This window comes from Spermophilus citellus, assembly GCF_964194105.1.
Source record: "Spermophilus citellus genome assembly, chromosome: 15".
Classification (NCBI taxonomy): Eukaryota; Metazoa; Chordata; class Mammalia; order Rodentia; family Sciuridae; genus Spermophilus; species Spermophilus citellus.
The window spans coordinates 64,293,862-64,307,720 of record NC_138195.1 but is presented as its reverse complement, the minus strand read 5'-3'; the positions used below and the strand labels follow the sequence as shown (position 1 = coordinate 64,307,720).

General features: G+C 34.9%; 1 protein-coding gene across 1 annotated transcript in view; it reads left to right on the top strand.

Moving 5' to 3' along the window:
* The window catches only part of NOC3L (NOC3 like DNA replication regulator), a 28,405-nt gene extending 18,078 nt beyond the window's left edge, over nt 1–10,327 (top strand). The window contains exons 13-21 of the mRNA XM_081267714.1: nt 212–312; nt 2,922–2,994; nt 3,074–3,137; nt 3,221–3,292; nt 3,821–4,002; nt 5,369–5,497; nt 6,294–6,391; nt 9,592–9,676; nt 10,011–10,327. Of these exons, the coding sequence (XP_081123840.1) occupies nt 212–312; nt 2,922–2,994; nt 3,074–3,137; nt 3,221–3,292; nt 3,821–4,002; nt 5,369–5,497; nt 6,294–6,391; nt 9,592–9,676; nt 10,011–10,139 (933 nt within the window). The 3' untranslated portion in view covers nt 10,140–10,327. The remainder of the gene's footprint in view (nt 1–211; nt 313–2,921; nt 2,995–3,073; nt 3,138–3,220; nt 3,293–3,820; nt 4,003–5,368; nt 5,498–6,293; nt 6,392–9,591; nt 9,677–10,010) is intronic.
* Nucleotides 10,328–13,859: the final 3,532 nt, after the last annotated feature.

Sequence of the window (13,859 nt, the reverse complement as noted above, 5' to 3'; positions counted from 1 at the left end):
GGGTGCTCAAGAAACTATCGTGTGGTCAGTGTTAGTTTTATGAATCACAAGATGTATATTTTCATTCTATTTTGTTAAAGTTCCAAAGATTGACTTATGGGGAGAGATGATAAGGGAAAAAGAAGATTTAACTTTGAAAGTCATAGTTGTGTTAGCTCAAGGAAAGCATACCAGGTTACCCTAAGGTGATTTTTTCTGTTTCCTCTGCCAGCACACGGAGACCCTGAATATGGTATTTGTAACCTACTTCAGAATATTGAAGAAGGCCCAGAGATCACCTCTTCTGCCAGCAGTCCTTGAAGGTCTTGCCAAGTAAGGGCTGTGTAGGTTGAAATCTTTTAGATTCCTTATAAATATAATGTTCTCTGTTCTTATTCGCTTTTTGTCTTTCCTTAAACTGTTTGTAACAAAAGGCTTTTTTGGTTTTGTTATCTTAGAGTTTTATTTTTTAAGTCTTCCTTAACTCTTTCCTTCTGTTTTGTACATTGTAGGCTTCCTTAAAGTTCATCTCTCAGTCCTTGGTTCTTTTTTGCACTGTGTAGTCAGTTATCTACCAAATCCCAGCTTGTACATCATTTCTCGAATCCTCTGTAATATGTTTCTGTTAAAATACATCTTTTTGCATATCCTATTAATACTGATTACTTTCTTGAAGAATGGTTGTCCTGATAGCTTTCTATTATTAGTTATGAGGTGGTATCCTGTATAATATTGTTAACCAATAAAAATATAAGGTGAACTACATATGCAATTTAACTACATTATTACAAAGGTAAAAAGATAGAAGTGAAATGTATTTTATTGAATTAGATTTATCTAATATTATTTAAACACACAATTTGTATTAAGTATTAATGAGATAGTTGTCATTCTTTTTTTTTTTTCCTCTTTTTAGCATAAAAGAGTAGGATTTGGGGCTGGGGATGTGGCTCAAGCGGTAGCGCGCTCGCCTCGCATGCGTGCGGCCCGGGTTTGATTCTCAGCACCACATACAAACAAAGATGTTATGTACAAACAAAGATGTTGTGTCCGCCAAAAACTAAAAAATAAATATTAAAAAAAAAAGAGTAGCATTTATTTAAATGAGAAGAAAAGAAGCAGAGTTTTTACCAGGTAAAGGCGTGGGATGAGGGGTAAGGGGGGGTGCGGCGATTGGGGGGGGCAGGATCTGATAGGTTGCCCTTGGCATCGTTTTTAAAATATGTCTTTGAAAACTAGTGTATATTATATACTTACAGTATATCTCAATTTGGATCAGCCACATTTCGAGTTTCTAGTAGTCATATGTAGCTAGTGCCTACCATTGTTGGATAACACAGATTTAAAAATAGAAATAGGACTTATGGCTGGAAGATATAGAAAAGGCAAGTTCTGTTCATCATAAGAAATTACTTTCTAATGACTAAAGTTGTTTGGCATTGGGTTGTATTTCTTTATAGGGTAATGTCCTCATCCTTGAGAATTTTCAAAGAAAGGCTAATCAGAGAAGGGATTACTCTTACATTGTGTAAACTTGCTATTTATTTTTTTAATGGCCAATTTCCTTATTTAAGTTTTTTTTTAAACCTCCTTATTTTAGAAGAAAATAAAAAGAATCTAAATAATCCAAATAAAAAGAACCTAAACTTTAAAATAAAATAAGTTCCCTTTCTTGTACATCTATGTAAGTCTGTTTGCCTGCCGCCTTTCACAAATGGAATCATGCTTACATATATGTCCTGTAACTAGACATTTTTATAGTATTTTTCCATGTTAGCACATATAGATGACTTAATTTTTTAAGTTCCTAATACTCCATTTTATGGATACAAATATTTGTTTAGCCTTTCCCCTATGTTACTGCTTGTATATATATCTTCATGCACTTGCATGCATCTATTGCCAGGTCAAAGGGTATGCTCATCTTCAATTCTGATAAATAATGCCAAATGGCTTCCCACAAAATGGTACCAATAGACATGGACTGTCACTTCTAATGTATTACTTCTTTGGTCTCTCCTTGTTCTAAGATTTATATAGCAAAAATTCTTTATTAATATTTAAAAGGTATCCTGGCTTAAGCCAAATTTAGTGCCTAATAATTTATAGTATACATACAGGGTAGGCTCACATTTAGTAGCTCACATGATTCTCTCTTTTTTTTTTTCATATTTTTTTAGTTATACATGGACACAATATCTTTATTTTGTTTATTTATTTTTAATGTGGTGCTGAGGATTGAACCCAGGGTCTCACACGTGAGAGGCGAGTGTTCTACCGCTGAGCCACAACCCCAGCCCCTTATATGATTCTCTTTAACCCTATTGGTAGTCTCAGTTATTTCCAGAAATAGAGGCCCAAGATAGTCAAATTACAGTCTAGGATCATATAGGTAATTAGTAGCAAGAACCTCAACTAAACACCAGGTCCTATATTCTTCTCATTTTATCTTCAAAGCTGTTATAGGATCCATATGATCTTTTTTGGGTGCTGGGATTGAACTTAGGGTCTTGCGCATGCTAAATATGCTCTCTATCACTGAGCTATGCCCCAAGACCTGGGGTCTTATAAATGACAGAATCTTCCTTTCTCTCTTTCTACTACCTGTTTTCCTAGAAGCTGACTCTGCTGGCTCCTTTGTGAGTTTTCATACTGCTAGAAACCTAGTAAACTTTCCCCAGGGAGTATATTTGCTCTTAGCAACTTCTAAGGACAAAGTGTTTTAAAATATTTTTGATCTGTTTAGTACTTTATATATTCCTGCTGAGCACAGTGTCTGTTAGTGTGAATCATTATTAATATTAATAATCACTATAATATCTGTCATAATTAACATTTTAAAATAAGGAGTATTAAAAATCAAGTTTTAAAGTCAAGTTTAATTTTTACCTACATATTTCTGCTTTTTGATCATCCTTTAACTAAGTTTTGCTTAATTTTAGGTTTGCTCACCTTATAAATGTGGAATTTTTTGATGATTTATTAGTGGTTCTTCATACTCTCATTGAATCTGGTGTAAGTAACTATTAATAAATTACTTTTTAAAAGATATAAATGATAATTATCATTCTTAATAGCTTTTTTCTTTTTAAAGGACCTAAGTTACCAAGAAAGTCTTCACTGTGTTCAGACTGCTTTTCATATTCTTTCTGGGCAAGGTAAGATATTTTCTAAATCAAGTTTGTTTGCTTTGTCTTCGGAAGCTGTACTTAACTAATATGTATTTGTTTTCATTTCAAAGGTGATGTTCTAAATATTGATCCAATGAAATTCTATACACATCTCTACAAAACGCTATTCAAATTACATGCAGGTATGTATGTTAAAATAATATTTCCTTAATACATATTTATTTTCTAATTATATATGACCAGAATTATAGTCAATGAGAAATTGGCATAGGTACCTAATATACTGGCCTGCCAGTGCACATATCTGAATTTAACCTTACGAAAGACTTGAAGAAAGAGTAACTTCCGGGTTTTTTTTTTGGTACTGGGGATCAAACCTGCAGTGCTTAACTGGGCTCACATCCCCAGTCCTTTTTTATTTTTTATTTTGAGACAGGGTCTTGCTAAGTTGCTTGGGGCCTCACTAAGTTGCTGAGGCTGGTCTCAAACTTAAAATCCTCCTGAACTTTTGGTATTGACTGAAAATGCAGTCAGTATAGCCCACTGCATCTCTTAGCAGTACAGTACTTTTTCAGTGATTAGGGAAATGATTTGAGACAGGTATAACAATTCAGCTTGTTTGTGTATGTTTGTGTTTTTCTGGAGTTCAGTGAAGTTGCATAATGAAAAAGTAATGAGAAGAGTTCTGAAGAATATATCTGTTGTTTTAGGTGCTACCAATGATAGTGTTGAGATTGTACTCCAGTGCCTTGATGTCATGCTAACCAAGCGCAGAAAGCAAGTTTCTCAACAGCGAGCCCTTGCCTTCATCAAGCGCCTTTGTACCCTTGCTCTTCAGGTTCTTCCGAATTCAAGCATTGGCATTTTAGCAACTACCAGAATATTAATGCATGTAAGTAGTAATACAAATGAGGAGAGCTAAGTTCTTATAATACTGCAGTCACATTTTGTTTGTTTGATCTGTGTCTTTTTCCCTCTTTTATATTATTATTTTAACCACAAAAGTTATTCATAACTGGGTGTGGTGTCACATGTCTGTAGTTCCAGCTCCTTGGGATATTGAAAAATGGAAGCAAGAGTAATAACGTTGCTTGAGCCCAAGAGTTTGAGGCTAGTCTGGGCAACACAGTGAGATGCTGTTTTGTTAGAAAAGTCAGATAGGAAAAATAATTCACATTTGTAACAAGATCAGGTGATAAAAGAAGTACAACATAAAATTATATATGGAAAGGATTCTGTATCTGCTGACACTTCTCAAATGTAATTATTTTTATCACTTGGTGTGTATCCTTCCTATAGACTTTTTGAAATTCATGTATAAGTACTTGCACCACACAAAAAACCAACAATTTTTTTTTTTTTTTTTTTTTTTGTAATGGAAAGGAGATGAAGGGGATTATGGATACACTGTTTTTTAAAAACACTTAATGGTAGTGGATACAATACAAATATTCCCATTTATCTCTTTAATAATTAAGGTTTATTTAAACAAAACTTGTATAGTTCTTACTATGTATCTGCCACTTTTATAAATGCTTTACAAAGATTAATTCACTTAATTTTTATGACCCTGAGGTAGCTGCATTATTGTTCCCATTTTACAAATGGTAAAACAGGTCGAAAGAGAAAGTAACTTTCTTACCTTTTTTTTTTTTTTTTTTTTTAAGTAATTTCTTAAGATGACACTAGTATTAAGTGTTAGAAGTGGCATTCAAATTTAGGTAGTCTGGCTTTTATGCTTCTTTGTAGTTCTCTTGATGGATATAGGTTATTATTGTTATTGCTGTTAACCAATGATGCTGTATTGAATATATGTGTATTGGATGTATTTTTGTAAGAAAGATTCTTTTTTTAAAAAATATTTTTTAGTTGTTGATGGACCTTTATTTTTTCTTTATTTATATGTGGTACTGAGAATAGAACCTAGTGTCTCCCACATGCTAGGCAAGCACTCTGCCACTGAACTACAACCCTAGCCCCTGTAAGAAAAGAGTCTTAAAAGTGGTATTAGAGAGTGCAAAAATATTTTGTTTTCTTTTGCAAGAAAGAAAACAGAATATTCTTGCTTTCTTCTCAAACAAGACATTCTTTTGCAATTTTTTTCTTACTATATAAACTTAAATGACTTCTTATTAAAGACCTTGTGCTTGCAGCTCATATATAACCACAAATTCAAATGAAACACAAGTACAGACCAATGAGATTCTTAAAATTACAATATTAATTTATTAATTCTCCCTTTTAATGTGTTTTTGCAGACTTTCCCCAAAACAGATCTATTGCTTGATAATGAATCTCAGGGAAGTGGGGTTTTCCTCCCTGAGCTGGATGAGCCCGAGTACTGTAATGCTCAGAACACTGCACTGTGGGAATTGCATGCGCTGCGGGTAAGAGTAGTCCTATTTATTTATTTTTCTTCTTTTGTGAGCAATGATTTTTCAGTTTCCTCAAATAGTTATTATCGTCAGAGGACTTACTGTATTTTGTTCTGGGGAATATCTGTTTTACAATTCATATTTTAATATTACATTTCACTTTGCTTTTGTTATTCTTTAAGCTGTTGAGGTCCATTCTCTAAGACAGTAGAAAACAATGAGAGTTTTTATATTGAATCTTATCCAAAGATACTTCAGTAGGCCACATTTCATGGTTTTACCTATGTTCTACAACATCCTTGTTCCTGCGTATGGGTAGCGTTAGAGTGAGCCTTGTGAAATATGAGTATCAGGTCAGTTGTTGTAAACTATTTTCACTCAGAAGTAGGAATTACTTTTTAATATTTTTTTAATACTATAAAAGCAAGACTAAACTATGTCACTGGTAACTTGGTCATCAAACAGATTTGTTTTTTAAAAAATATTTATGTAGTTGTAGAGGAACACACAGTGTCTATATTTATTTTTATGTGGTGCTGAGGATCGAACCCAGTGTCTCACAAATGCAAGGCAAGTGCTTCACCACTGAGCCCCAGCCCCAGCTCCCAGATTTGTGTTTTAATCCTGTCAGCAAAAATTATATTCTTTCTGTAGGCATGTGGTTCTGATAAGTTAAATATGTATATGTGGGTTTTTTTTTTTTTTTTAAAAACAAGATTTTGTGGTTTCATTAAAGAAAATCTTTGCTCAGTAGTGTTTTCTAAAGTACTGACCTGTGCAAAATGTGGTTTTCCTGTTTCTTCTTCAGAGACATTACCATCCCATTGTGCAGAGATTTGCAGCTCACCTAATGGCTGGAGCACCTTCTGAAGGCTCTGAAGCATTGAAACCAGAATTGAGCCGAAGGTAATATTTAGCATCGCTTTATTCTTTTCCTTTTTTGTTTTCTTTGCAGTGTGAGAGATTGAACCCAGAGCATTGCTTTATTATAAAACTACAAAATTTAGAGACTTGAAATGAAGATTAGTGGTAGAGCACTTGTCTACTAGCTCATTCAAGGCCCTGGGTTTGATCCCCCGTATTTCAGGAGAAAAATTGGAAAAGAAGACAACTACCAAAATTCAGCTGATAGCTCTTTACTTTGAAAAGTCTAGTACTATAAAGTACTAGATTACAAAATGTTAAGTGCAAGTTGAGGGTCAGGTTTTTGTCTCACTTCATATTCCTGAATTGTTCTATAGATAAAATATGCTGCCTAGTTGAAAGTAGTGATGCCTATAATCCTAGCTACTTGGGAGGCTAAGGCAGGAATATTGCAAGTTCAAGGCCAGCCTGGACAACTTAGTTAGACTTTATCTCAAAAATTAAAAAAATAAAAAAAGGACCGGGAGTATAGCTCCATGGTAAGAGTTTGCTTAGCATGTGTGAGGCCTGTGTTTAATCCTCAATTCTGCATAAATCAATGAAAAAGTATGCTGGCTGTGATTTTATTGGTTTGGATAATTCCTTAAAACTTAAAAAGAAAAAAAAATTCCTGGAAAGTTTCACATATATAGGAAAGAAAAAAGAGTAGTGTAGTGAAAAGTCCAATCAGAGTGAACTTCCTTCCTTGCTCCTTTTTTTTTTTTTTTTTTTTAAGTGCTGGGGATCCAGCCTAGTAGCTATCACTGAGCTACATCCCAAGCCCTTTTCTTCTTTTTTAAAAAAACAATTCTGCTATGGCAGAAAATGAGGAAAGGGAGAAGAAAAAAAAAGGTGTTTTGGAATACTGCCACCAGAAAGACAACAGTTTCATTCCTTGGGCCTCCCAAGAATACCTTCCAACCCAAAAAAAAGTCAGAAGGAAACTTCCAGCATCCACTGTATGCTTCTAGATGGGAAAAGGGTCCTTCTAAAAGAAATTTCTTTTCTTCTAATGTTGTATTTTGGAAATATTCTGAAGTTGGAAAAATAGTAATTAACCTGTATTCCACCAAATTAGTTAGGAAATTACTTCAGTTAAATACAGTAGAAGATAAAATGGTAGCTATTTTTATCTTAGACCATTTATTCTTGCTTCAGAAAAATATATGACACTCAGTAATATATAAAGAACAGAAATTTATTTTCCCAAGTTCTGCAGATTGGGAAGTCCAAGATAATGGGGCCTTGTTGTGTCATTTGGAGGAGTAGAGGAAGGACAAGCTATGCAGAGGCTATGAGAAAGCATCTTTGAGGAGCCATTAATCCCTCATGACCTTATTAGCCCATTTCTTGTACTTTCACATTGGCCTGAATTTTGCTGTTGCGGTAAATTTTTTTCCCTTGTAAGTGCTCTGTTTTTTGTTTTTTGTTTTTTTTTTAAGTTCTTGGCGGACACAACATCTTTGTATGTGGTGCTGAGGATTGAACCCGGGCCGCATGCATGCCAGGCGAGCACGCTACCGCTTGAGCCACATCCCTTTTCTTTCTTTCCTTTCTTTTTGATACTGGAGATTGAATCCAGGGATACTTTACCACTAAGCTACATCCCTAGTCCTTTCTACTTTTTTATTTTGAGATAGGGTTGCACTAAGCTTCTTAGGGATTTGCTAAATGCTGAGGCTGCAAAATTCTCCCACCTCAGCTTTCCAAACTGCTGGGAATTCAGGCATGCACCACCATACCCAGCTAGTCTCTGGTTTCTTTAATTCAGATACCACAGGTGACTTGAAGAGTGGGCCAGACTCTTCGGAGTTTGAACAAAAGTTTAAATTAGTTGCTGTCTTTTGAATATTGGAAGAATTCACATAACTTTGACATTTCCAGCTTCTCCTGAGATATTAGACTTGGTGATTTTGGCCTGTATTTTTACATGGCAGTATCAATAGTCAGTTACTGTTCCCTCTAAAAGGGTTGCTTTCTGGCTAGGATAATCTTTGGCCTTATTAAATAATGGCCATTTACCTTTTTCTTCCTTCTTACTTCCTAACAGTCCCCATCCCCCACCTTCAACCATATTTTTTTTTTCCTAAAGAGAGAGTGAGAGAGGAGAGAGAGAGAGAGAGAGAGAGAATTTTTTTTTAATATTTATTTATTTTTTTTAGTTCTCGGCAGACACAACATCTTTGTTGGTATGTGGTGCTGAGGATCGAACTCGGGCTGCACGCATGCCAGGCGAGCGCGCTACCGCTTGAGCCACATCCCCAGCCCAACCATATTTTTTTTAAAGTGGGGAAAAAGAAAATTGTTTGTCATTCACAGTGCCTTCAGTTTGTTCATCCATTTTTATGTGCTGCTGAGGATTGAACCCAGTGCCTCACACGTGCCAGGCAAGCACCCTACCAATGAGCCACAACCCCAGCCCCTCTTTTTATTTAATGATCATTTTCTGTTATATTTTCATTAGTGATCCTCAGTATTTTCCTCTTTAATGCCAGTTTTTCTTTTCTGGAGGAAGATGAGGATTGTTTATCCTGAAGGCTTGCAAAGGGAGATACATATGTGTTGCTTTTCTGGAGGACAGAGATTGGGTGTAAGCTTAATCATAGTTCTTACAGGTCATTTCCTGTCTCCTTTGGGGAAAGTGAACTAACCTTAAATTATTAAGGTTTCACGTACATGATGTGGATATAGACATGTTTTCTGTCCTGAGTGTCCTTTCCTTGTTTTTCATCCGGTTTAGCTGTATTTTGAAGTCCCTGGGGGATAACTTCATGCTTCCAATGACTAAGTTAGATTTAACTGCTTCTGGTTCACATAACTGATTGAGTTGGGATTTGATTACACTGAGCTAGAAGTCTTCTGCTTGGCTTTTCCTCTGTGTTTTGATCCTGCATTTCTTTCTTTTTTTTTTTTTTTAATATTTACTTTTTAGTTGGACACAATATCTTTATTTACTTATTTTTTTTATGCGGATCGAACCCAGAGCCTCCCACATGCCAGGCGAGCACTCTACCACAGAGCCACAACTCCAGCCCATTGTTCCTGCATTTCTAAATGTATTCTACACTTCTCTTCGATAGATTAGTTGGATAATGTTGACATCTGGGAATTTAGGATTCATTTTAAGGTAGCAAGTTTGGGTACAATCTATTTTCAAGTTCTAACTATGACAGTATCTATATTTCTTGCATTTGTTTTTATAGATCTGCAGTTGAACTTTTTGAGACTTACAGCATGGCAGCAATGACTTTCAATCCTCCTGTTGAATCATCAAACCCCAAAAAGAAGGTATGTGATACTTTTCATTTAAAAAAAACAAAAACAAAAAACTTGCATGTCTTTAATTATTTTAACCTTTAGCTTGCTTAATTGTTTTGTAGGGTTTTTTAATGTTTTAAGAGTTGATAGTAGGATAGATGTTTATGTTTGGAATTTTATAGAGATGGTCAGTGAGACTGCTTCACTCAATATAGGATACATCTTTGACCTGCCCAAACATCTTTCATTATTAAATTTTATTTGTTGGTATCAGCTGTTGCTATTTATAGCTTTGCTCACAGCTTGGGTTTTACTTAAGAGCATAAGTAACTTTTAAACTCATATTTTTAATTTTTTTTTCCAGGATAAATTTTTACAAGGAGATTCATTTTTGAATGAAGATTTAAATGAACTAGTCAAAAGACATTGTAGTGAAGTTGCTATAGAGTCACCTCTGGATTTCACCAAATATTTGAAAACATCACTACGGTAGCACAAAAATGAAGAGTCAGTGGACTTCCTTGTATATTTGTATGTGGTAAAGATAAATTGTTGACTTAGAAATATTTCTTCTTCTACAAGAAAAACTTCCTAAGAATGATTAGGAAGAGAAATAATTATCCTTTGCATGATATAAAGCTATGCCCCAATTAAGAAAATGTTATTTCATTAAAAAAGGAAAATTGAAAAAATGAAAGCCTTCTTTTTCTCCCAATATTTGGAAGTTTTCTTCTTAATGATGCTGCCTTTTAAAAACTTAATATACATATTTAGTTAGGTTTTTTTTTGTACTAGGGATTGCATCCACAGGTGCTTAACCACTGAGCTGTGTCCCCAGCCCTTTTTAAATTTTTTTATTTAGAGACATGATTTCAATAAGTTGTTGAGGGCCTAAGTTGCTGAGGCTAGCTTTGAACTTGTGATTCTCCTGTTTTAGCCTCCCAAGCTGCTGGGGCCACTGTCTCCAGCTTAAGTTAGTTTTTAAAATAATCTTTGGGTGTGATAATGTAGCTCAGTGGTAGAATGTGTGCCTCGCCTACAGGAGGCCTTGGGTTCAATCGCTAGCACCACACACATACATGAAATCTCTGAGTTAGATATTATTGAAATTTAGTTGCCATATTAAAATTAGGGCATAAAACATAGGAAATTTAAGACTGAGAGTGTTTTTATCATTTAGCTACTCCCTAAAACTAAATATTTAAGAAACTAAATAAATATTATTGTTCTTGCAATACTATAGATGGAAATAAGAAACATTCTAAATTTGAGTGTGTATACATTGTATGCAGATTTTTGAGGAAAGAGAAAAAGTAGCTTGAAATTGGACTTAGGTTCATTGGCTCACTTTAAGAAGTCACCTAATTTGGTCTTTTATAAAAAGGATGAGTGTTTATTATGGCTACTTTCAAAAGAAGTTTGAATGTGATTCTAGTATCTTTGAAGTTCTGTGTGTTTGCTGACATGCCCTGGAGGCTGTTAGGGGAAGAACTGCTCTAGGAGGGAAGAACCCAGCCCAAGAATTTCCCATCTTGTTTTAGGCCTTCCTAATTTTTAAAAAAAAAATACAGGTAAAATGTATATATATATATATATATATATATATATTTAAGTATTTTTTAGTTGTAGGTGGACACAGTCACCTTTATTTCATTTTTATGTGGTGCCGAGGATCAAACTCAGTGTTTCACACATGCTAGGCAAATGCTCTACTGCTAAGCTGCAACCCCAGGCCAAAATGTATATTCTTAATGAATATAACTATAAAGCAGTATTTTATGTAACAGCAATTGTTAGTTATTGTCATATTCTAACAACAGTTTATGAAATAAATTTCAATGGCCAGGGAAATATTTTCTACTGTTAATAGTTGAATACATAGCTGCTTTCTCTGTTTCCTGTTTTTGATGTGAGAATTTTTTTAAAAAAGGATACTAGTCTAACTAAGTAGATCTCTCATTGCTTCATAACCATATTCAGAACCATAAAAACTAGTTACTTTGGTGTGGAACTTAGAGTATCTTTCTTATGAAATAAATAAAAATTGAAAAATTCCCATGTCATTCCAGCAGTGGGAGTGTGGATATCAGTTTAACTGTGCATGTCAGTCTTCCCCACCAATCCCACCCACCCCAGGATGGGGATTGAGCCCAGCACCTCAAACATGCTAGGCAAGTGCCCTACCACTGAGCCACAACCCCAGCCCCCATGTCCAGCCCTTATAAAATTTTATTTTGTGCTAGGGTCTCATTAATTTGATAGGCTGGGCTTGAACCTGTAGTCCTCCTGTCTCAACCTTATGAATAACTGGGATCAGATGTGGGCCACCACACCCTGTTTTGGTTTTGTATCAGTCTTTTCTTTATATGTGATTTGAAAAGTAATTTTTTTTTTAATTTTTTAGTTGTAGTTGGACATAATACCTTTATTTCACTTATTCATTTTTATGTGGTGCTGAGGATCGAACCCAGGGTTTTGCATGTGTGAGGCGAACAGTCTCCCACTGAGCCACAACCCCAAGCCCTTGAAAGGTATTTCTGAGGTCACATTTAAGGCTTGATTGTTAAGGATAAAAAAGGTATGTTTTAGCATATAAATATTTACTTATAACCTCCACTTAGATATAAATGAATAACATAAAGAATATCATAAATATTTCTGTGAATAAACAGGGTTTCTGTCCTAATCAGAGCACAAGTGACCAATACACGTCAAACTATTTTCCAAACATATACAAATATAGGGGCTAGGGTTGTGGCTCAGTGGTAGCGCACTCGTCTGGCATGTGTGAGGCACTGGGTTGGATTCTCAGAACCATATATAAATAAATGAATGAATGGATGAATAAAGTTAAAAAATATCAAATATATTTATGTTTGACTTTGGCAACAAAAACTGTAATTTAGGTGAAAAATCAGTTTTAGAGCAGGAATTCAATGGCTTTTTCAAGCTTGCATTATGCTTTTAACTTTTCTTGTTTATGTATTTATATAGTGAGTCACAGATCATTGTATATCTAGTATTTAAATATCTTGTATGAATATGGGTATGAAATATATTTGTGCATAAATTTGTCAGTGAGTTTCATTTTTTGAAGCTAAGTGTCGTAGTCAGTAGTCATACACTCACCTTACTTTTTTTTTTTTTTAAATAAAACCAAGCGCTTACTGTGTGCTTAGCATTATACTAGATGCTAAGAAATAAGGTGAGCTAATAATGGGCACAAGACAGACTCATTCTATTGCTTTTCATGCTGAGTCAAGTCATTTGCATAATACTTTATTTAAAGTATTTGACAATTCTGTGTCAAAATCAGTTATTTAATACCTGTGTCATTTGAAATAAGGATGGTCTCAGAGCTGTTTGGTGGCAGGCTTGAGCATAGTATGTTTTGAATCCAAGAGACTTAAGAATGTTTTAATAATCATAGAGATTCAGGGTGTTTTTCAAAAATATTTCAGGTGTTCATAGGTCAAAATTAGCCATCTGCCAAAGTTTGTTTTTAAGTAGTTGATACATAAAGATAGCAGAAAACACATAAATTTTCTATGGATCATGGAGGTGTTGGCCTAAGTTTGAACTTTGTCCAAGAAGTAGTCTCCCTTTTCTCTCTCTCTCTCTTTTTTTTTTTTTTTTTTTTTTTTTTTTTGAGTACTGGGGATTGAACTCAGGCACCCAACTACTGAGCCTCATCCCTAAGCCCTATTTTGTATTTAAATATTTAGAAAAGACAGGGTCTCACTGAATTGCTTACGGCCTCGCAAAGTTGCTGAGGCTGGCTTTGAACTTGCAATCCTTCTGCCTCAGCCTCACAAGCTGTTGAGATTACAGGCATATGCCACCACACCTGGCCATTTTCTCTTTGATAACTTTTTTTGGGTCCTTGTCCTTAGTGCTGATGCAAAAAAAGCAACCAAAAAGGGGTAGAGACTGCCACCTTGAGAGTACTTTTCCAGTAGGTTGCCTTACTCTGTCAAGACAAATAGCAGCCAGGAAAATTGTACTCTTCATTGGTTTGGGAACATAATTGTGGAGCTTTGTGTTTTAGAGTTAATGGACTGGTAAGCAAGTCCTGATTCCTTTTAAGCATTAAGCAAGGCCTGTGGTATCTGAGCAGAAGAGAGGTCTTTAGAGATATTAGAAAGAGTAGAGAACAGTGGAGGAGGAAGATATAGTTACAAAAGGGAAACTGGTATATATCAAAAGAGGTCCA